The sequence below is a fragment of the Cavia porcellus genome, unplaced genomic scaffold (assembly GCF_034190915.1).
Source record: "Cavia porcellus strain 051 isolate PalLab524CR breed Dunkin Hartley unplaced genomic scaffold, mCavPor4.1 scaffold_1, whole genome shotgun sequence".
Lineage (NCBI taxonomy): Eukaryota > Metazoa > Chordata > Mammalia > Rodentia > Caviidae > Cavia > Cavia porcellus.
The window spans coordinates 75,059,756-75,081,665 of NW_026947484.1; the positions used below are offsets into that span (position 1 = coordinate 75,059,756).

General features: G+C 44.6%; 1 protein-coding gene across 1 annotated transcript in view; it reads right to left on the reverse strand.

Moving 5' to 3' along the window:
• Window positions 1–878: 878 nt before the first annotated feature.
• Entrep1 (endosomal transmembrane epsin interactor 1) overlaps window positions 879–21,910 on the reverse strand; it is an 87,401-nt gene continuing 66,369 nt past the window's right edge. Inside the window, exons 5-11 of the mRNA XM_003472277.4 lie at window positions 20,625–20,732; window positions 20,374–20,507; window positions 8,587–8,716; window positions 8,340–8,418; window positions 6,859–7,011; window positions 4,449–4,741; window positions 879–1,733 (exon numbers count right to left, since the gene is read on the reverse strand). Of these exons, the coding sequence (XP_003472325.3) occupies window positions 1,521–1,733; window positions 4,449–4,741; window positions 6,859–7,011; window positions 8,340–8,418; window positions 8,587–8,716; window positions 20,374–20,507; window positions 20,625–20,732 (1,110 nt within the window). The 3' untranslated portion in view covers window positions 879–1,520. The remainder of the gene's footprint in view (window positions 1,734–4,448; window positions 4,742–6,858; window positions 7,012–8,339; window positions 8,419–8,586; window positions 8,717–20,373; window positions 20,508–20,624; window positions 20,733–21,910) is intronic.

Consider the following 21,910-nt stretch of genomic DNA (forward strand, 5'->3'; position numbering starts at 1 on the left):
GACTTGACCTATTCACAACGTTCATTTCCCCACTTCTAGAGGTCTCCAAGAACTCACTTTCCACCCCAGCTCAGTACTCCCAGACAGTCTTTCCCTCCTTTCTCTCTCTCCCAGGCGGGCTTGGAGTCAAGCTGGAGCTCTCAGCGTTTCCTCCAGGATCATGAGACCCAGACCCAAGGGGGAAGCTGAGGGGCACACAGCTTTCTAGACTTGCACTGCCTGAGTGTGAAAGTCATCTCTGCATGACTTTGGGGGAGTCACAGGACCTCATTCTCCTCACCTGTAAAATGGGACAATAACAGAACCCACCATATTAAGCTACAGAGAGCATGAAGCAAGAGCCCTTAGCATAGCACCTGTACAGATACTGACCGAAAAGGACTGATATTCCACTTACCATGAGACCTTTCATCCAGCTCCTGTTCGCCATGCAGCATGGTCATCTTTTGAAAATAACAGTTAAACTGCCATTGTTAGCAGCTCTTCCACTCATGGTATCTCACGGTCAGAGAAAGCAGCCTGCTAATCTCCTGCCCAAACCTCCCCTGTCTTGGGCTGGCTGTGGTCACCTCTAGTGGCTTTTTCCTTTGAATACTTCCCCGGCACTCAAAATCAGATCCAGTGCAAAGGTCATGTCCTGAAACATGCCGTCTCTAACCACCTCTTCCTTCCCACCACCGATCTCCCATCTGTAACTGCTTTACTCATCTGTTGTTTGTGGCCCCCACCAAAATGCCCGACCATGAATGCAAAGGGGGTGCACTGCTGCCCACGGCCTGCAGCTTTGGGGAGGAGGTTGGTGTGGTGGCCTGCCCAGGAACCCTGAGCAACACAGCTCAGGCCTGGCCGCCTGAACAGAAACACACGGCAGGCAGAGCCCAGAGGTCAAAGGAAACACTTTTATTCTCCATCTGCCTTACGTGTTCTAGTTCTGCAAGCACAAATACATGGAATTAACAATAACCCTCTCCCTAAATGTCCTTCATTAAAAGTTGACACTGAAAAAAATTTCCTTCTTTTCCTAAAGAGTGTGATTGGAGGGGAACCTAAAACGAGGCCTGAGGATTGATCATCACATCTCCTGCCAGATCCCCTCTCGCTGAGCAGTGAGAGGCCTGGGGCGTCTATAAATAGCAGCCCCGTGCTCTGTCCTTCCGAGAGGGAAAGAACCTGGAGATGAGGAGAGACGGAGAGGCGAGGTGAGCACAGAGCCACTGGCCCAGTTTTGCCCACACCGAGGCACATGACCCTCAGGAATGCCGTGAAAATGCTGAGAGGAACAGAGTTCACTCGCTGTCTTCACCTCCAGCCCAGTGCATCCAGAAGCCAAGATGCCTGGGAGAACCTGCTGGTTCACTCTCGAGTCCCTCTGTACACAAAAGGGGAACCAGAGTAGGAACAGACGGGCTTCAGACTGCCCCTATTTTTAAGGGGCTCCCAGAGGGTGACCCTAGCTCCCAGCCCATAATCAGCAGGGAAGGGGGCATCTTTGTCCTTGGAGTGGCTTCATCTGCTCTGGTTCACAGGACTGTCTCTCGGATGACACCAATGAGGCTGTGTGGTCGCTCAGCCTCGGCTCGCCGGGGCCTCCTGCTGGTCCTGGGCCTCCCCATGGGCAAGGCAAAGGTGCTCAGGTCCCCGCAGCTACGCAGGTGCAGCAGGCCAGGCTGGATTCTCGAGGGCGAGGGCGGCACGGGGGTCTGGGAAAAGCCAGGCTGCGATGGAGCCATTACCTTCGGGAGACAAGGCAGAGGGGCCGGAGAGGTTAAGCGTCACTGAGGCGGCCTGTGGCCCACCTCCCAGGTCCACCTGCGTATTTTAATATTGAAGTGTTTCGCAAAAGAAAAAGCGTGGTTTCCCAAGGTAGAGCCTACTTTAATATACTAACTCTTTTCTAAAGTTGCTAAAAAGAAACCCTGTAAATTTTCTGTTGGTTCAGTGGTAGCCTTGCCACACTAACCGTCAACTGCACCTTCCTGCTCCACATTTAAAGATCCCCTCACTATCTTCTCCAGGTCCCTGTGGTGGAAGCCAGCGAGTCTCCCTCCTGCAGACGCATGTGTGGTCACAGGTCTCGAGAGGAACATGATTTCCTCCTGCCGCCAATTCTGATAACGAAGGGGTGCCTGAGCACTAATATTCTTAATAAGAACCCAGTGACACCAATGCACTCCAAAGCCTGGAAGCCACTGGCATGATCAGGTAATGAGGTTATAAAATGTCAGCCAAAACCAGCGGTGCTCTGGATGGACCAGATAACCGATCAATAAACAACAAAAGCGGAGGCAAAAAAAAAGAAAACTATTTAAGAACGGTTCTACTGCTAGATCTGTTTTGCAATGAATATATTACACACATAACATCACTGTAAAATGGCAAAAATATGGGAAATCGGGGCTGGGGATTTAGCTCAGCGGCATAAGCACCTGTTTTGTAAGCAGGCAGTCGTGAGTTCGATCCGTGGTACCAATAAAAATGAAAAAGACCAAAAAAAAAAAAAAAAAAAAACATATGGGAAATCTTCTCCCAATGGCACTGAGGAGGGAGCTGAAGGCTGTCCAGTTACGACTTTGGAAAGGAGCAGAGCCATGTCTGTATGACCTATCATCTCGTTAGTACCTTGGCAAAGACTCAGGACACTTATCACCACCCAGCATCCCAGAAAAATCACTTTGATGGGTCTCCACTATACCACTGTAAGCTTTTCAGGTCACTAAAAGGTTAATCTCTCAAAAGATAGGACATTAAGTTTTGCTCTCTTTAACTATATCTGTCTTTGTGGCCTGTCCCTGTCTCTTAAGAAGAAATCCCAACATTCATTACATCTAACTATGATGCATGGTAATTCAAGATAAGAGTTTTTTCCTATTGGGAAAAAAAATCAAAATGGATCTAAAAGCTCACTTAGAGCAACACTGGGTAGTCAGATGTCAAAGGTCCCTTTCCATAATGCTTGGCCTCCCTTTGTCTGGGAAGAAGTGTGGTGACACCAGGATGCCCATCACTGGGGTACAGAGCCGGAAGGGCCAGCAGTGCCCAGAATCTGTCACAACAGTTTCAGTACCTGAACTTTTCCTCAGTCTGGAGCACAAGACCCTGGTAAACACCTGTAAGCACAGTATGTCTACACTGTAAATGTCTGCTCTTTCCTTCAGGCCTCTTTCCCAAAAGGCCCACCCCACAGCCTGGCAGATTCCAGCTCTTTCTCATCAAAGCTTGGGGCCCTTTGACAGAGGGCTCCAGATGCTTGTGTCTGTGTTTTGCACCAGTAAGACCGGACAGAAGGGTGCATGCAGAAAATGACCCCTGGAATAGTTTGAGGTGACTGGGATGTACGGGTTCCCCTCGCCACGGGTTAGTAACCAGAGCCTGACCTGCAACCTCTGACTGCCCCCTCCTTTAGAAAACCAACCAGAAGGGCGGCTGTGGTTCGAGGACCTCTGACTACAAGTAATCAGGCAACTCCTCTCCCATGGGTCCCTTAGGAACAGGGGAGAGGCTGGCTTCTGGCTTTACTTTGGTAAGAAAAGCCCAGCGGGTAGAAATTTTACCCAGGACCCTGGAGGGGGCGGTTACCGTGAGGATCAGTGCAAGTCAGCGTAAGTACTTGTGGGGCAATGAGTCCAGTAACAGCCTGTGCCACTGGGCACCGATGCCAATGGTGCCCACCCTGCTGACCCGCAGGAATGGAGTCACCACCTAAAAGGTAACAGCTTTATAAATGGTGGAGAGGTTTTTAGGAGAGGGGAACCCCAGTCAGTCAGCCAGGTGTCTACAGGAATAGACACCACTCCATTCGACCCTTCACGCTAAAGAAATCTAAACTGCAGACAGACTATGGTATTCCATTAGGATCTTTTTCTGGGTCACTTTTGTTCAGAAGATTGTCCTTCTTTCTTTTAAACTCTATTTTCATGAGAGAGGGCCTCACTGTGTAGCCCAGGCTGGCCTCAAACTTACTATCCTCCTACCCCAGCCCCGTGTGCTGGGGTTACAGGGGCGCACCACACACTCAGTTGCCTCTTATTTCTAACCTATGGAAAGGAAAAAGAGTTGAGCCTTTAAGTCCTGCTGGCTTATTTATAGCGCCAAGCAGTCTGTGCAAATGTGAACAGCTCCCAGAATCCTGCCAATACCATTCTCAAAGGGCTAAGAAAACTCCCTCGGAGGAAGCTGCCCTTCAGGGAATCAGTGCTGGACACTCCAACTGCCCAGACCCTGTGGCTTTCCAGGTCTGCCTCCACGTCCCAGGAAACTGGGCCAAACCACAGTGGAAACATCACTGAGGCTCAAAGGAAAGTTCAGGCTTTCTCCCCATCCTGACCCCCGTTTCCTGACCACGAACTTACTGTGCTTTGGCTGGGAATCAGAGAAACCACTCAGGCTGGTTCCACGTCGCTATGGGAACCAGTTATCAGAATGAGGCTTGCTACGGCTAATAAAATTACCTGTTCAAGGAAACTGGCACTGGTGATGGCTTCCTCCATGTGCTCCTCATCGGATTTCAGAACAGACTTAATGTTCTCCACAAGTTCGTGGATGTCAGGGGCCATGCTGCAGGAGGACTGCTCCAGGAACCTGGCCACCAGCAGCTTGGTGTCTATGTAAGATCTATAATCTATCAAAGACCGGGGCCGGCATCGCGAGGCTCTCGGTCTCAACCCCCGCCTCAGGGTCACGGCAGCCAGGTCCAGCCTCCTTTCGGTCTGCGTGGCAGCTTCACAGCTGAGCACTGGGGTGGCTGTGGGCAGACAAACAACAGAACCCATTGGCCGAGGCCCTCTACAAACGCCACAAAAGTCACCATGGTAAGCATGTGACAAATGCAAGGGTCATGCACATCTTGTTTCTCATCTTACAGAAGAAAAGGAAGCAACTCAAAAGTCTGACACAAGCCCACTCTTTGAGTGCACTTTCAGTCTGGTAGATCCAGAGATATTTAACTGTGTCACGTAAAACACAACCTTCGCACCAAGACCAGAGGACAAAAAGCAGAACCTAGAATGCAAACCAGTGAGTTTCATGGAACATGGCACATAGACGAGAATGGATAAAACAAATAACAAACATGGCTGCTGAGTGAAAGAATGTTCTGGAATGAAGGAGCCACTTAAAGGGAGTGAAGAGAGACAAAGCTTGTGGAGTGATGCTTATTCACTGGAGACTGTTACCTTTGTCCTAACCATCCTCAAGGGCACTGTACTGACTTCTACTACCGATGCTCACACCGTGGCTATGAGGTAGATCTATGGCTGACCATTAGAGAAAATGCAGATTCAGAGAGATTACACGTCATTCCTGAAGGCAACAGCAGGCCTTGAAAATCCACAGAAGACTCTAATTTCTGTGACTACCTACAGCAACAGAGTAAAGACCAGCAGAATGCTACTGCATCATGAAGTGAGTGAAGTGGAACCGGGCCTGTCTCCATGTGTCCACAGCCAGCCGCCACCCTTCAGTGTATCCACCGCTGGCAACCTCATTCTGTGAAGGCCTAAGTGGGCATGCAGATGTTCAAGGAAGACAGGGAGCTGAGGCTAAGAAAGCAGATGCAGAAGCCGAGCATTCCTTTCCTCTGGAGAAAGGTAAGCACGAGGAACTCTAAACTGGGGTTAGAGCTTGTCCTCCAAGGTTGGCATCTGCATGCTACAGACAGCAAGAGTCTTCCGTGAGAGATACTCGTGTGAGGGCAGAGTCAGGATCTGTGCTCATTCCCATGAAGGCAACCTGGGGCCTCTCACAATAAAATGATCCAAAGGGCAACCATGTCGTCCTAGCCCCTGCAGGACTGCAATATGGAAGGGGTTCCAGAAAGACCTCCCTTAGCAGAGCAAGCAGCTAAGTTCCCGTGGGAGCTGCTAGGTGCCCAGCTCAAGTCCTCCACTGTGCAGGTGAGTCTGGGAATCAGCACCCAGCTGCCCAGCAGGGGGGCTGCTTGCAGGGTGTGCTCAGTCCAGGAGAGGAGGCTTCCTGCCCCGCCCAGTGCTGCAGATATGAGGAGTACTCTCTGGGGCTCCTGCACGGTCAGTCCAGAGCTGCGGCAATCAAAACACAGTGTCAGAGAGACAGAGAAGCTGCAAGGCTTGGGCAGGAACAGAGAGAGAGCAGGGTGAGAGGATGAGCAGAGTTTCATTTGCAGAGTTTTCAAAGAACAGAGGTCAACTGCTCTACCACTGCACCTACTGGCGTAGTTTCCTAAAGAATGCCCTGCTGACGAAATGAGAGAGCTTCAAATTCTTGCTTTTTTTTTTTTTTCCAGTTATCTACAATAATGAGATATTTGGAAATGTCTAGCTATTCATGTATTTAGAAAAAAACTGTTACTATTTTTAACATTCAAATACCTACATATAAGCCAAACTTATATGTAGGTATAACTTATAAGTGCAGAGAGGGAGATGAACTGTGTTTCAAATTCTTTCAACTTCTTAAAACAAGGTCAGATCCCAATAGTTTTAGTTGATACACACACAGTAAAAAGATAGCAGATACTGACCTACAGAAGAGGGGGTAAAAACATGCACCCCTTTGATGGTATTCCCACAGAGTTGTAAGCAACTAGAAATCACAACTAGGCTTCATAATTTTCTTCCTGGCACACCTAACATGATATCATGTGCAATAAATGCTTCTGATAACAGTGATTTAAAAAACAAATTCTGCCAGCCATAATAGAAGCAACAGATACACGTTCCTAATGGAAATGTCCAATCCATTCTTTTTCCATGGATTCTTGATCTCTTTCTAGATACCACATAATCTGCAAAGCCCTGGGCCGGGTAGAGACACCTGCTTTTAGCTGGCAACTTTAGACAAACAGGTACAGTGGTCTGCAATGAGCTTAGGGAAGGACATCACCTCTTTCCTCGGAATGGTGGAGCACAGGGTCACTCTTCGATCTTGTCCTTAGAGGTGGGAGCACTCTCCGGGCTCCAGGGGGATGCGCTGGGTTTAAGCTGGGAGTTGGTATGGAGGTGCTTTCTTCTCCAGGTGTGTTAGGAATGTCCCCACCTGAGTCATTTTAAATGGGACAAACATAAATTATTTCACCAACTGCAGCCTCCCAAATGTTTGGCAGGAAACACCTGTGAGCCCAAACCTGCCAGGGCAAGAGTAATATAGATAATAACATTTTCTTAGGCTGTCAGCCCAGGGTGTATTTCCCAGAACTATGGGAAAACCTGCCTCTCCAAAGCACCCTGCCACACCTAACACAAACAAACAAGAAGCATGAAGCCTGAGAGCCATGAAGCCATGCCAAAACATCAGCTTTGTCTAAAGGTGCTGAGCATCTTCTCCACTGATGCACCCTCAGGCCACTCTGAGAAACTCAGCACTTCATGGTTTCTGACTATGTATTCAGGCCGATCTTGCTGCAGGACTCCCTGCACAGGTGAGGGGTGTCCTGTGCACTGCAGGTGGCAGGGGGCCCTGGGCTGTGGGCACTAAATGAATCTGCAAAACTACTCTGGATTGGATGATCTCAGCTTGGGAAATACGATCATTTGGGAACCCAAGCTATGGTTTGGAAAAGTCTCTATAAAAATGGAAGAATTACAAACATACTTAGGGTAACACAGCTCTGGTTCACAATTCTCCTTCAAATAGAGGTGGGTGGGGCTGGGGTGGGACGCACCGGTACAGTGAGTGTTTAGCATGCACGAGACCCTGGCTTCAATCCCCAGGACCAAAATTGAAAGGAAAAAAAAAAAAAAAGAAGGGGAACAGAAACTCATTTCAAATGGTACTGATGAAAAATTATCTCCACCTAAAATAGCTATAAGTTGATCCATTATTTATTACCATTTGCAATTTTGTCCTCGTAGACAATTCTCTAGGTCATTTAAAACCTCCCCAAAGAGAAAGCTGTAACAATGACATCCTTAAATCACAGGGATAGACGTAAACTGACTCTAGGAATTACTATAGGATGGAACATGAGAATTCACTCAGTGTTACAGCAGGATGACTGGGCCCTAGGTTATACACAATATGGTGCAACCCCACAGCAACCACTCTGCAAAAATGGAACTTTTTCCTTTACAGGAGAAAGAAAACTGTAGATTGGAAAATGAAGACCAGATTAAAATCTATTTCACAGGTTCCTGCGGCTAGTCTGATTATTCATGAAGGAATCTAAATCTATCTTTTCTTTCTTGTTCACATATTATCTCCCATTTGCAAGTATTTACCAGCATTTTTGCACCTGGAAAGGAGGATATAGGATGAATCACTTGCTCCAAGAATATCTGAGCTCCAAGAAGACACCAGAAAGATGATTATTCTCCCACACGTTAATCTGCAGAACCATGACTGTGACCAGGGGTAATGTCTATTACCTTGAGTCACTTGCATACAAACTGGCTCCAAGGGGCTAGCAGCAGCTTCTGATACCTCTGGCACTTGGCATGAAGACCCCTGCGTCACAGGAAAGAAAAGGTTCACTTTGTTGCTGTTGGTGATTCATAGGCTCCCAGTGAGCTCGGTAAAATGACATGCAAGGCACAACATCCCCACTGCTCTCTGTGCGGTGTTGTGCTTGCGGCTTGTGGGTAGCAACCTAGAGAGAGATGCTCTGGACAGTACCTGCTCCTGATCCACCTGGCTCACTACAGCTTCATACGGAGGCGGCGGGTCCAGCGGACAGAACACTTCTACTCCTTTGATCCGAGCGCCATAAATATGTGGCAGTGGAATCACATCAGGACCAACCATCCTAGAGAGAGCACCTCAGCATCAGGAAGCCGTTCTATGCACTAGTCCTCAGCCTGCAGCGTGACTGCGGGGAAAGCCCCACCCTGTCCTACAATCACCAGTCAGGAAAAGGAGAACAGTCTGCGCTGCGCTGCTCGCTGCTGGGAAGCGGCTGCAGCTCCTCGGTAAAGGGGCTGCAGGTGAAATGTGACTGTGCCACTCCTCTTAAGATCACCAGTCAATGCGCAAACAATCCTCAGACACTGGCAACGGATAAGTGGTTGCCAGCGCCTCCAGGGAAGGGGACAGGGTGTGACTATCTAAAGGGTATAGCATTTTCTTAGAGATGACAAAAATGCTTTGGAACTAGAGAGAGGGAGTGGCTGCACAAAACGGAATCTACTAAGTGGCACTGAGTTAGGCATTTCCAAGGGCTCACTTCATCTTACCTGAATCTCACCACAATTTAAAGTGGGATGTTTGGTTTTGTAGCACTATAAAATACTGCAATTTAAAGTGGGATGTTTGGTTTTGTAGCACTGGGGATCCAACCCAGGGCCTCGAGCGTGCTAGAAAAGTGTGCTGCCACTGGGCTGCACACCCAGCCTCAGCCTCAATTTAAAACCCACAAGTAAAGGCAGCCAAACCCAGTCACTGCTTGCATTAGGACATGCCCGGATTTCCCTAATGTCTGATTCATGACATAAACTCATTATTTGTCAAGTAAATAACTGAAACCTGAGTTAATTTAAAACAAAAGGTGAACAATGTCCTAGCTCAGAGACAAAGCAGAGTCCTGAAAAAGTGGAGGATATTCACAGGCTGGGCGCTTTCCCCGTCCCAGGCGCCGTGCAGGATGTGGGCACTGGGTAACAGCTGTTTGTTTGTTTGTTTTTAAGGGTGTAGGAAGGATGACTCCAGGGGAAAAGGAAAAGAAGGCTGATACTGTTTCCCCCTGAATGTAATACAGTAAGACCAGCCACGTAGGTCAAAGGACTTCTGTTCACCACCACCAAAGCAAAGTTGCAACCACCCCAGGATTTCAGCAGACATATTTAAAGGTTCTCACATTGACCCACAGTGTGGGTGTACAGAAGTGCAAAGAGGGTGTACTCTCCTCCAGGGAACTTAATTAACATGGCAGCTGCGGTACTCAAGAGTCGAATCTCTCCCCTGAACCTCTTCCCCAGTCCTGCTGGCTGTTACTATGACTTTCTCCCCATTTTCCTCTCGTCTTGCATCCCCACCTCTGCTCTTTAAGTGGGGATACTTTAGGCTTCTTTAGTCACTATATATTACTTTTGGCGGGGGTATGAGATGGTCTTGCTATGTAGCCCAGAATGGCTTCAACCTCACAGTGATCCTCAGCCTCATGAGTGCTGGGATTACAGGTGTGCACCACCATGCCCAGCTACATTTTTAAAGTTTACTAATAAAAACAGCATGACCTCACTTTCCCAAATGCCTTCGTCTCACCAAGTAAAGTTAGATGCTTTTGCTTCGTAAGTGCTGCTTAAGTAACAATTTTCTTGTTTGTTTTCTGGTTTGCTCCTTGGTTGAGGGACCTCAACTATTGCAAATAAAAAACAGAAGTCTTCAACTTTTCCTGCCAGTGTTCATGGAAAACTACACACACACACACACACACACACACACACACACACACACACACACGAGGGGGAGAGGAAGAAACAGAGAGGGAGGCGGGGAGGGAGAGGAGAGAGACGGTAAGAGCACCAAATTCTAACTTTAATTAATTAATTTATTTATTGGTATCGGGACTCACACTCAGTACTTTGCACTTGCCAGGCAGGCACTTATGCTACTGAGCTATAACCCTGGCCCTATTTTACTTTATTTATTTTTTTGGTACAGGAAACTGAACTCAGGACTTTGTGCTTGCCAGGCAGGCACTGTACCATTGAGTCACATCCCCAGCCCTCTAAATTTTAAAATATTACTATAAAATACTGCAAAAGCTGTAGTCAGGTTATGGAATATTGGAGAATGATAAAATTAGATTAACAGTTGCTCCAAAACAAAAAAGAAAAAAAAAAAAAAAAACGAAACAAGAGTGATGGAAAGTTACATGTAGGGGACTGCTTTGAGCAAGGATGGATTTAAAATTATTTTTTTATTCTTGTGTCTATTTCTAAAATGTAACTGGAAAAGAAGTGTAAAGAGATGTGATATTCTTTATTCCTAACAATAAAACTTTTGGAATCCTGTTATTTAGAACAATGAGAATTCTATAGTTGCAACAAAAAAAAAAAAAAAAAGAAAAAAAAAGAAAAGAAAATGTTCTCCTCTTCTTTCCTGAATAAATGAGACTCTCATTCCTGGCCTGATCTGACGGGGAAGAAAGGAAGTTACATGTTTACTGGGAATGCTCGCCAGCAGGGCACCGCTCACCAAACATTCAGTCTGTAGAGACGCCCCATCATGAAGGGGTTCCTGGAAAAGTTATACTGAAAGAGATACTGCTCCTTGGCACAGGTTGGGCCATGGCTTTCACGCCAACCCTCCCAACCAGCTGAGGCTGTTTAAGATCTAACAATGCCCAGCACCTCTCAGAAACCAGATCCTTCTAGGACCTTAATAGAGACTCTTTCCTGACCACTGAACAATGCAGTTGCTTTAATCCATAAGACCTATGGACTCCATAGAGGGAAGTCTTTACTCCTTCATAAACATGACCCCAGCGGCTGGGGATTTAGCTCAGCAGCATAAGCGCCTGCCTTGCAAGCGCGTGGTCATGAGTTCAATTCCCTGGTACCAATAAAAAAAACAACAAACAAAAAAAAAGAACATGACCCCATAAACCTTCTTTCCAGCCCTTACCAACCTCACCAAATAGTGTTTTTGTGAGGGAAACTTCCCCTCACAAATACACAGAGGCAAAGATGCATTAATTAGCCATGTCTAGAATGCACCATTGAAAAGAAGACACAAACTAAAGAGGTCTCCATATGTGCAACAAAGTCTTCCACTATAATCAATCCACAGGTCTCAGCATAACAAACAAACAAACACATACACAACAGAAACATGAGAAGAAAAGGCAACAAAACACCTTTAAAAACTCAACTCCCCCAAAGCTAACCCATGGGGAATTAACAAGGAGGAAAAGAAAAGCCACACAGCCCAATTATTTGAAAAGATAACAGAAGAGATTTTAAAAAAAGGAACAATAAGGAGCTTGATGAGTTCAAAGATACAATTATCTTTAGGATCTTTACTTAAAGATCCTAAAAAACAACATGAACAGTGGGTCTACAGAAGACACCGCTGAAAAAGCTACCAGAGCTAGGCAAAGCAATGCAAAACCAGAATATCCAAAATGGAAAAAGCAAGTCCATGAAAAGGCACCAAACAAATTCAGGAAATTAAAATTTCTATTGAAACTATGGGCAGCAGAAGCAATCAATGTGAGGGCAGATTGTCAGAGTCTGCTGTAGTGATTAATTATTACGAGAGACCCTCATAACAAGAGAACATGAAAAATGAATCCAAAAGCTCCTAGATGGCATAAATAATACTGAGCTAAGAATGATAGGAATTAATCAGAAAATAGCATAAATTCCATTAAAAAATTTTTGCTTACAGAAATAAAAGAAAAAGCTTTCCAGATATGATAATTTAACATACAGATGAGTGAGGCATATAAAACCCTAAATAGTCAGAAAAGAACATCTCCACAACATATCACCATCAAAATCCCAGAAGCCCAACACAAGAACAGAATTTTAAATGGTGCTAGAGAAAAGCAATGCATCATTTATAAAGGAAACCCCATTAGAAGTACAGTGGACTTCCCAAAACAAACCTCAAAAGCCAGGAAAACTTGAAGTGTTTCAAGCCCTAAAAACAAACAACTTCCAACCCAGAATATCCTGATATACCTGCAAAACTATCTTGCAAAACTGGAGAAGATATTTTCATGATAAAGAGCACCTAAAGAACTTCCTGACCACCACAGCCAGCACTCCTAAAACTTCCCAAGGATATCCTAGAAATAGAAAATGAAGCTAAGGTCCAACAGAATGAATATATCAGCTAGGGCGAGCAGTTAAACGAAAGGAAAAAAAAGGGAATCAGCAACAGAAAAATAACGCAGTGACAGAAATTAATCAATACCTTTCAATAACAACTCTCAAGTAAATGTCTCAATTTCCCAGTCAAAAGACACAGACTGGCAAAATGGATCAAGAAATGAAGTTCGATGATATGCTAGGTACAAGAAACTCATTTTACCCAAAGAGAAATTCATATGCTAAAAGTCAGAGGGTGGAAAACAACATTTCACACAACAGGAACCCAGAAACAAGTAGGAGTAGCTCTCTTATCTGCAGACAAAGTGGGCCAAGCCAAAACTGATCGGAAGAGACAAAGAAGATCACTGGACAGCAAGCCCCTGACTTACGAATGTGTTCCACTCTGGGGAAACCATTTAAAATGAATTCATTCACTAGTCTGACAAAGTGAGTCTTACACGCCATTGACACAAATATATAATGTATATTGCTTTGTGCTTCCTGACAGTTCCCTCCACATCACCAGACTTTTCCTCTGGCTTCCAGACCTCCCGGGCTCTGACTGAGCACGGCACCACTGTACGCCATCACACTGTACAGCAGGCACACAGCTGCACAGCTGTGACATGGCCAGCAGACATGTGAGCTTTTTCTGAGATCTGTTTGCATCTATAAACGTTCATAATGCAAGGCCCACTCTTATCTGTGAACGTGCTCAAATCTAATGTTTATAAATTAGAGACTTACTGTGTATTGGTTAAGGGAACAATTCAACAGGAAGAAATAAGAATTATAAACATATACACACCAAAAAACCGCACACTCAACAAAAGATCAGTAAATATCAATACAATTATAGTGGGCGATCTCAATATAGTTAAATCCCTGACTGATTTAGGAACATTCCAGTTGCAGACTTTCACAGGTGTCCTGTATAAAACTCACCATGTTAGCTTAGGGTAGGTTTAGGCTTATGAAGGAATCCAACCAATGAATAATTCTCCTGGAATGGAACTCATTCATAAGCCAGGGACTCACTGAACCACTATTTGTGTAGTTTGGCTACACAAAAAAGTCAACAAAGAAATATCAACAGTTGAGCCAAACCATCAAACATATGGACTTAAAAGATAGCTAAGAGCATTCTTTCTACCCAACAATAATAAAATACACATTCTTCTCAGCAGCCCATTGACTTTATCCAAAACAGACCCCGTTAGCAAAAGAAGCAAGCTTAAGTAAATGCAGAAGAATTAAAACTGTACCATACATATTATCAGATCACAGTGCAGTGAAACTAAACTCAATAGTAAAAAAACTCCAGAAATTATGCAAATGCATGATAATTAAGCAATACCCTCTTGAATAATCAATAGGTCATAAAAGAAATCAAGGAAAATAATAATAGTTTCTAGAATTAAACTATAATGTCAGTACAATATATCAGAACTTTGGGACACAATAAAAACAGTTCTCAGAAAGTTTACAACCGTGAATGAGCGTGCCAGAAAAACAGTAAGCCCTAAGGATGCACATCAAGGTCCTAGAAAAACAAGATTAATCCAAATGCAAACCTAGTTCAAGGAAGGAAATTACAAAGCTCTGAGCAGAAATAAATAAAATAGAGACTAAAACAAAAAAATATAAAGAACCAATGAACTGAAGAACTGGTTCTTCTAAAAAAAAAATAAACAAAGTAGACAAACCCTTAGCCAATCTTAAGGAAAGAAAAGACTCAAATCAATGTAATTAGAAATGAAAATGGATACAATGGATACTGCCAAAATCCAGAGTACTAGCAACCACTTCACAAACCTGCATGCCAATAAATTGGAGGATTAAGAAGAAATAGATTCTCAGATACATATGAATTCTACAAACAGAACCAAGAAGATTTAAAAACACTAAGAATTTTTTTTACATGAGGGAGACAATATGATATTTACACACGTAAGTTCGATTTATTTCACTTATCATTATGGTCTCAAATTGCCTCCACTTACCTATAAAGGAAAAAACTGAAAGATTAATAAGATCCAAAATGTATAACAAATATTGTGATAATTAGAGAAAAGAAAGAGCTCAAAAGGAGAGTACAATTGGGATAGGGGAGAGGAGAAAAGGAAGAAGGGAAAGATTGTACCTAAATAGGTAAGCATGTGTGTGTGTATACAAACACAGATAACTATGAGTCTCTGTTAGTTCACCAAAAAGAACAGTTTATGCTTTCATTGTTTGACTGTTTGATCATTTTTTTCAGCCTAGATCTTATAACCTGAGCAATTACTCCTAAGGTAACAATATGTAATATATTAACTAGTGTTAATTTCCTATTGTTTTGAAATTGTGTATTGTTTCTATCCTTTTTGTTTGCTTTGCTTTTTAAAATAAAACAAAGTCTTCAACATGATACTGGCAAACAGAGTGCAACAAATCAAAGATCATACGTCAAGCCGGGCATGGTGGCTCACACCTGTAATCCCAGCACTCCGGAGGCTGAGGTAGGAGGATCGTTGTGAGTTTGAGACGAGCCTGGGTTACAAAGTGAGCGCAAGGCCAGCCTGAACTGCATAGCGAGACCTGTCTCAAAAACAACAACAACAAAAAATATCATACATCGTGACAAAGGAGGCTCTTCCCGGGAATGTAAGGATAGTTCAATGCAAGCTGTGCAAATCAATAAATATAAGCTGTAATTTAAAAAGAAGCAAGGACAAAAATCATATGATCATCTCATTAGGTGCGGAAAAAGTCTGACAAAATCCAACATCCTTTCGTGATAAAAAACTCCGTATACAGACAGAAGGACCTTACAGCAATCTGATTAAAGACACTTTCGGCAAACTTGCCACCATCATATTCAATGGGAAAAACTGAAAGCTTTCCCTCTAAAATCAAGATGTCCACTACTATCAGTCCTATTCAACACAATGCTCAAAACATTCCTCTGAGCAATCAGGCAAGATTGTAAAGGAATACATATAGGAAAAAAAGAATTCAGGTTATTGTTACTTACAGGTGACATGGTCTTCTATATAGAAGGCCCCAAAATTTCACCAAAATACTTCTGGATTTTATAGCCAGATTCAGCAATGTAGCAGTATACAACATACAAAAATCAACAGTATTCCTGTACACCAACAATAATCTTACGAAGAAATAAATCAGGAAAACATCATCCATAGTAGCATCAAAAAAAATTAAATACTTAAGAATTAACCTAACCAAGAAAGTGAAAGACCTCTACAATGAAAAGTACAGTATTTGAGAATGGAGAATTAAAAAGGCATCAGAAAATGGAAAGATATCCCCTGTTCTTGGTTAGGCAGAATGGTCACTGTCAAACGGACCTGCTTTCTAAACTGATACATAGTCTTAATGCAATCTCAGCCGAACTATCAACAACAACATTCCTCACAGATCTAGGGAAAACAACCCGCAAACTCATGTAGAACCAGAAGAGACCCACAATAGCACAAGCAATTCTGAGAAACAGGAGCAAAGTAGGAATTATCACAATCCTAGATTTGAAGTTATATTACAAAGCTATAGTGACTTAAAAAGCAAGGTATTGCCACAAAAACAGACACGTGGATCAATAAAACAGAACTGAGGAGCCAGAATGTGACTATTTGATCTTTCACAAAGAAGTCAAAAATATACTGGAGGAAAGACAGCCTTTTCAATAAATGGTGCTGGAAAACTGGTTCTCTACACACAGAAGATTGAGTCTAGACACATACATCTCACCAAAAGCAGATCGAAGATCTAAATGTTAAAACAGAAATAATCTACTAAAAGATAAAACAAGTAAAACTCTGAAGACACAGGTGTAGGGAAGGACTTTCTGAACACAACCCTAACAGCACGTGAAATATTACCAAGAATCAACAAATGTGATCACATCAAATTAAAAAGCTTCTTACAGCAAAAGAAACAACCAATGGAGTAAAATGCAACCTACAGAATGGGGAAAATTTTTTTTGCCAGCTAGTTCTTAGACATGGGACTAACAGCTAGGATGAATGAATATATATATTACCCTCAAAAAATTACAAAGTAAAAGACTCAGTCTTGCTGGAGGTGAAGACTTTGCAGAATTATTTCGATCATGGAGGCAGAGCCCGCATGACTGAATTAATGCCCTATAAAAGGCGCTTGTGGGATGGGTTCTCTCTGCTTTGCTCTTGGTTACTGGAGGACAGTCTTTTTTTCTCTGAAGAGCACAGAAACAAGGTGCCATCAAGGAGACCAAGCCTACTTAGCACCTGGATCTTGGAATTTCCAGGAGAAAATAAAGGTTCTTATAAAAACCACTTTGTGTGCTGCTCTGTTACGGTAATAGCCTAAGCCTTTACTTTTAAAGCAAGAGTTTTAACGTCCACTCTCTCATATGCATTCTCCCAGCAGCCAAGTGACAATACAGGTGAAGCTGGAAATGCTCAGGAAGCCACCCAGGGTCACACTAGAAGAGACCCCCAGCCTGGGCTCCCCGAGTGCATCATGGTCTCCAGGCAACCTTCACTGGTTCACGCTCAGAAGCCTGGGGGTGCCTGAACAGAGCACAGGACACACGCTCCAACTCTACGCCACAAACAGGACAACACTGCAATGAAGATGTCTTTGACCAGAGAACCATGTTCCTCTCTCCCTATCCCTACCTTTCTGATTCCTCGCTCAGTTTCTGAAAATGGGAGGGCGGGCAGCCTGGAGTCCTGGAGTTGGACACACAGCCCTCTCCTGCGCTTACAAATCAACTCACAAAACACGGAACTCAACCTTGGACCGAAGCCTTGGCAGTAGTCAGAAATATGTTCATGCCAGTAACTTGAGAAACGCTTTCCCAAGGGAGGTAAAAAAGCATAAAGCGATTGTTATTTATAGAAGTTAAACAAACAGACCTCCTCCAAGAAGAAAAATGCCTTACACAAAATGAACAGCTTCCGTGGTGCACACGCTCCACACCCCTGGTTTGGAAACAGCCACAGAAACACTGGTGCCTGTTTTTACCTGCCTGCTTACAAAGGAATTACACCCACAGCAAAAGCTGAGTATCTATAAGGCTGATTTATGCTGAGCAACTAGCAAAGTGAGTCAAATTTAAAAGTACCTTTGATAGAGTGTCTAAATATGTGTTTGGTCATTTTTAAAGAGAAAAGTGGGCTGCCCTTTGATATTGGTAGAATTTCTAAAAATGAAGCCACCGGAGGCAGGATCAGGGATTCCAGGCATGTAATTTGGACCGGGCAGTGTTTTCTTCTCACAGAATATTTTGCTGGAAACCTCCCCCTTCTTCTGGAAAGTTCTGAATGATAAAAGTCCCTGGTGAGAAGTTTGTCTTCTCCCAACTTCGATCTGACCAGGGCTCAGAGGAATAAACCTGAGGCTGTACAAAGGTCCACGACGGGTGGAGACACCCACACTGACAAGCATGGCTGTGGAGGATCAGAAAAGAGGAAGGGGAGAGGAGAGAGCAAGGTGGGGAGACACAGGACATGTGGGCAACTCCTTCCTTTACCGCATGAGTCACTTTCCCTTTCTGTGGCTGCAGGAAACTGAATCTGTCCACTGCCTCTTCAGAGGTCAGGTGAATGCTCACTTGCAATCTTGGGGAGCCAGGACTCATACTGAAGAGGACAGCTGCCTCCCAACCACAAAACAGCAGTCGTCTGCACAGCCCTGCACGACAGCCTGAGACCCGGCTACAGTTTAGAGACCCCTCCTGGGGTGGCGCAGAATGTGCAGCTCTTGCGCAGCTCTTCTTGGCTCAGCTCCTGAGACATGAGGAAGTCACGCTATCCCTGACTTCAGAGCACCAGCAATCCGTGCTCAACGGAGCGAGGCAGCCCTACCTCGGTGCTCGCCAGGCCACTGTCCACCCAGCTGAAGGCCTTCTGGCTTTGTGGTCATTCCTGCCTGGGCCTGGTCTGATGGGCAGAGGTTCAGACACAAGGAACACGGACAGTGCCTGGGTGAGACTTGTTTCAAGGGGGCACACAGAGCTGCCCTAACATTAGAACAGCTGTCGAATGAAAAAAATGTTTCTCCAACAACTCCACGCCTGGCAATAAATTTACTGGAAAACTTTACACATACCACAGAGATTCAAAAATATAAATGTGTGTAGCATCCCTAGAAGCTGAGACAGGAGAATCACAAGTTTGAGTGCAGCCTGGGCAGCTTGAAATGTTAGCGAGACCCGGTCTCAAAAAATAAAAAGGGTGAGGATGGAAGGTGCTCGGTCCCAAGGTCCTGCCTTTAATCCCTGGTACCTCAAAAATAAATAAATAAAAATATAAATGTCTAGCCTTGTGTTATGGCTTGTGTTTGGATGTCCCCCAAAGCCTCATGGGGCTTTTTCAGAGGTGGGCAAATCTAAAGTGTGTGGCTGTTCATGGTGCAATGCTGATTACTAAATCAGTCCACTGATTGGTCTGGCACTGCTCTAATCCTGGTAGCCTGGATACAGTATAAGGGACAGAAAGAGGCTTGTCTTGTTCTCTGCATGCTTTCTATCTTCAGTCTGCCATGAATTGCTGTCCTTTGCAGTGTCCGTCTGCCACATCACCCCACCTTGCAGCCGGCTGATACAGACAGAAACCACAAACTGTGAGCTAAATAAACCTCTCTCCTTTAATTTTGGGTGTTAAGTATTTTGTCTTAGCAATGAGAGAAAACTAAGACTCCTCAGAATATCAAGCAGAAGATGCTAGCCTGTTGGTGAAATTTAGAGATTCTTCTTGGGGACTTATAAATTATGTCTGAATATCCTTTAAAGTCAGATTAAGGTTACTTCTTCCAGGAAGCTGCCCCTGACTACAGACCACCTCACTACTCTGCACTAAAAAGTCTTTTCTGTGCATTCCCAATCACTCTTCTGAGAAGCACTGCTATCCTTCCTACATTTACTTTAATAACCCAGACTGTAAGCTCCTTGATTGGAGGACAGGGAGCAGCTCTGATGCATTTAAAATTTTAGTGACCCAGCAATGAGTAAGCAGCCAAGGAGTACAAGTTTGTCGAATGAATAAATGAAGTCGTTCTTTAGAGAGGTTCAATTCTAAAAGTCACTAGCCATCCAACAAATGCATGGAACGTTTCATTGTATACATACTTTCTGAGATTTGAGAACCAGACACATTTTGAACTGGAATTTGAAAGAGAATATAAGTGGGATATATTTTTTCTCTAAATCAGGGAAATGCAATTAATTTTTAATCTTTCCTTAACAGCTCGGAAGAATTTCAAGATTGTTGGGAGTTGCTGAAGGTGGTATAATAAAGCATCGATTTGGTCTCACTGGGAGCACTGCCAGGACAACTGTGACTCTCCATCATGTCAAATTACAGCCGTTATCTCCCGGGGTGTCAGTTTTCCCTAGGAAGCTAGCCAACCTTGAAACGGTTTATCTTTAGGTCAAGTTTTGACTTTTCTTTGGATTCATCCAGTTTATTAGACAGAAGAGAGAGAGACAGAGAGAACCAGAGGTACAGAAAAGGACAGAGAGAATTGAAAACCCTGAAAAAGACAACAACTCCTTCAGATTTGGGAGGAAAGTCAGGGCTTGGGCTTGAGTCATGTACACCCGTCACCCTTCAAAACTCAGGAGCACCCCAGAGAGCCGCAGGGAATTTAGGGACAATACCTGCGGCTCATCCGGGGCGTGCACGAGTAAAACGTGGCGAAGTAGGACGGGGGAGGCACCGGTGGTATGAAGTCCTCAGGGTCTGGGATGCGTCCATGGTCCTCCACTTCTTCCACAGAGATCTGGGATTCATCCTGATGGAACAGCACTAGGGTTATCAGCAGCTTTCACCGCCGCCGGGAGGGGAGAAGAGCAAAGCATCACACACAGGGGCCCGCGGCTGGCTCAGCTACCCCCCTGCCTAGACTTACGATGCACGACCTGCGGGTGGTGAATATCTGGAGGTAGCGAAGGGCGGCAGCCACCAGGCAGACAGTGGTGGTCAGGGCATTCAAGGCACACAGGGCGAAGAGGACTTTCTGGAACACGGAAACAATGACAGCGCAGAGTACTTCAGGGCAAGTGACCAGAGTGAAACATAAAAACGAGCTTAAACAACAACCCTGTCCCCATGAGATGTCTCACAAGAAACATGGCACAAAGGATTTAGACACTTGATACACTGACTGCTATTATAATCCCCATACAAGAATGTGAGCTTCTTGACTTTAAAAACGTATCTGAGAAGCTCTCTGCCCTAGAGAGACCTGGCATTACAACATAGTCTGCCCTCTGCATCTTGGAGTTACACATCTGTACATTCTATCAACCAAAACGTAAATATTTCCACTAGGTATTGTAACTAATCTCGAGAAGGTTCAAAGCACCCAGGTTATATGCAAACACACACCGTTTTATATAAAGCACCGGGCACCCCAGATTGCAGGGAGCCTCAGGGTCTTGGAGACGGTCCCCACGGATACCAAGGGATGACTGCATTTCTTTTTGCAATTGTATGGATATTGTCTAGAAATCTTCATTCCAGGAGAGCCAGGCTCTCTTCTGAAACTGCTGATCTCCAGCCTCCCCTGAGTGTAGCACAGTGTATAATCTGTGGCCACTGATTTCTATTTCAGGAGCATCTGGGAGTGCTGCTCCGAGTACCCTCTGAGGGCGCAGCAGGGGCTGGGCCAGCGGAGCATAAACAGGCCCTCTCTCCTCCAAACACGTCTCAGAATAGCAGCAAGGCAATGCCAAAACCGCTACGGCTACAGTCCTGGCTCTTACATGGGGCTTTCCCCAACCTGAGGCCTGCTCTGGAAAGTTGGGGTGACTCAGGCACCAAATATGCAGAAGCCAAGGAAAGCAGGGCATTTTTACAACCTATATAACCCAGAGCTGGCAGCTATGAATACAGCTCTCTCTCTCTGCTTAGAGATTTTTCCTCCCCACAAAAATAAACCCAAAACAAAGAAAGCCGTTAGTGACAGGCAGTCCCAGGGCTCATGTATCAGAGCTCACCAACTGATTCTGTCACTCACTCGGCTAAGGCCCTGGAAATTAGGGCACAATTTTTCTTCAATTCCCTAAGAAACGTTAGCTTTGTCTTTCACCTAGAATAATTTGTTTTTAAATTTCTGTTGATTATAGTTATCACCAATTAAGAGATCAAAGTTCTTGAGTTTCTCCAGTATTTTCTCTCCCAAGTGTGTGTGTC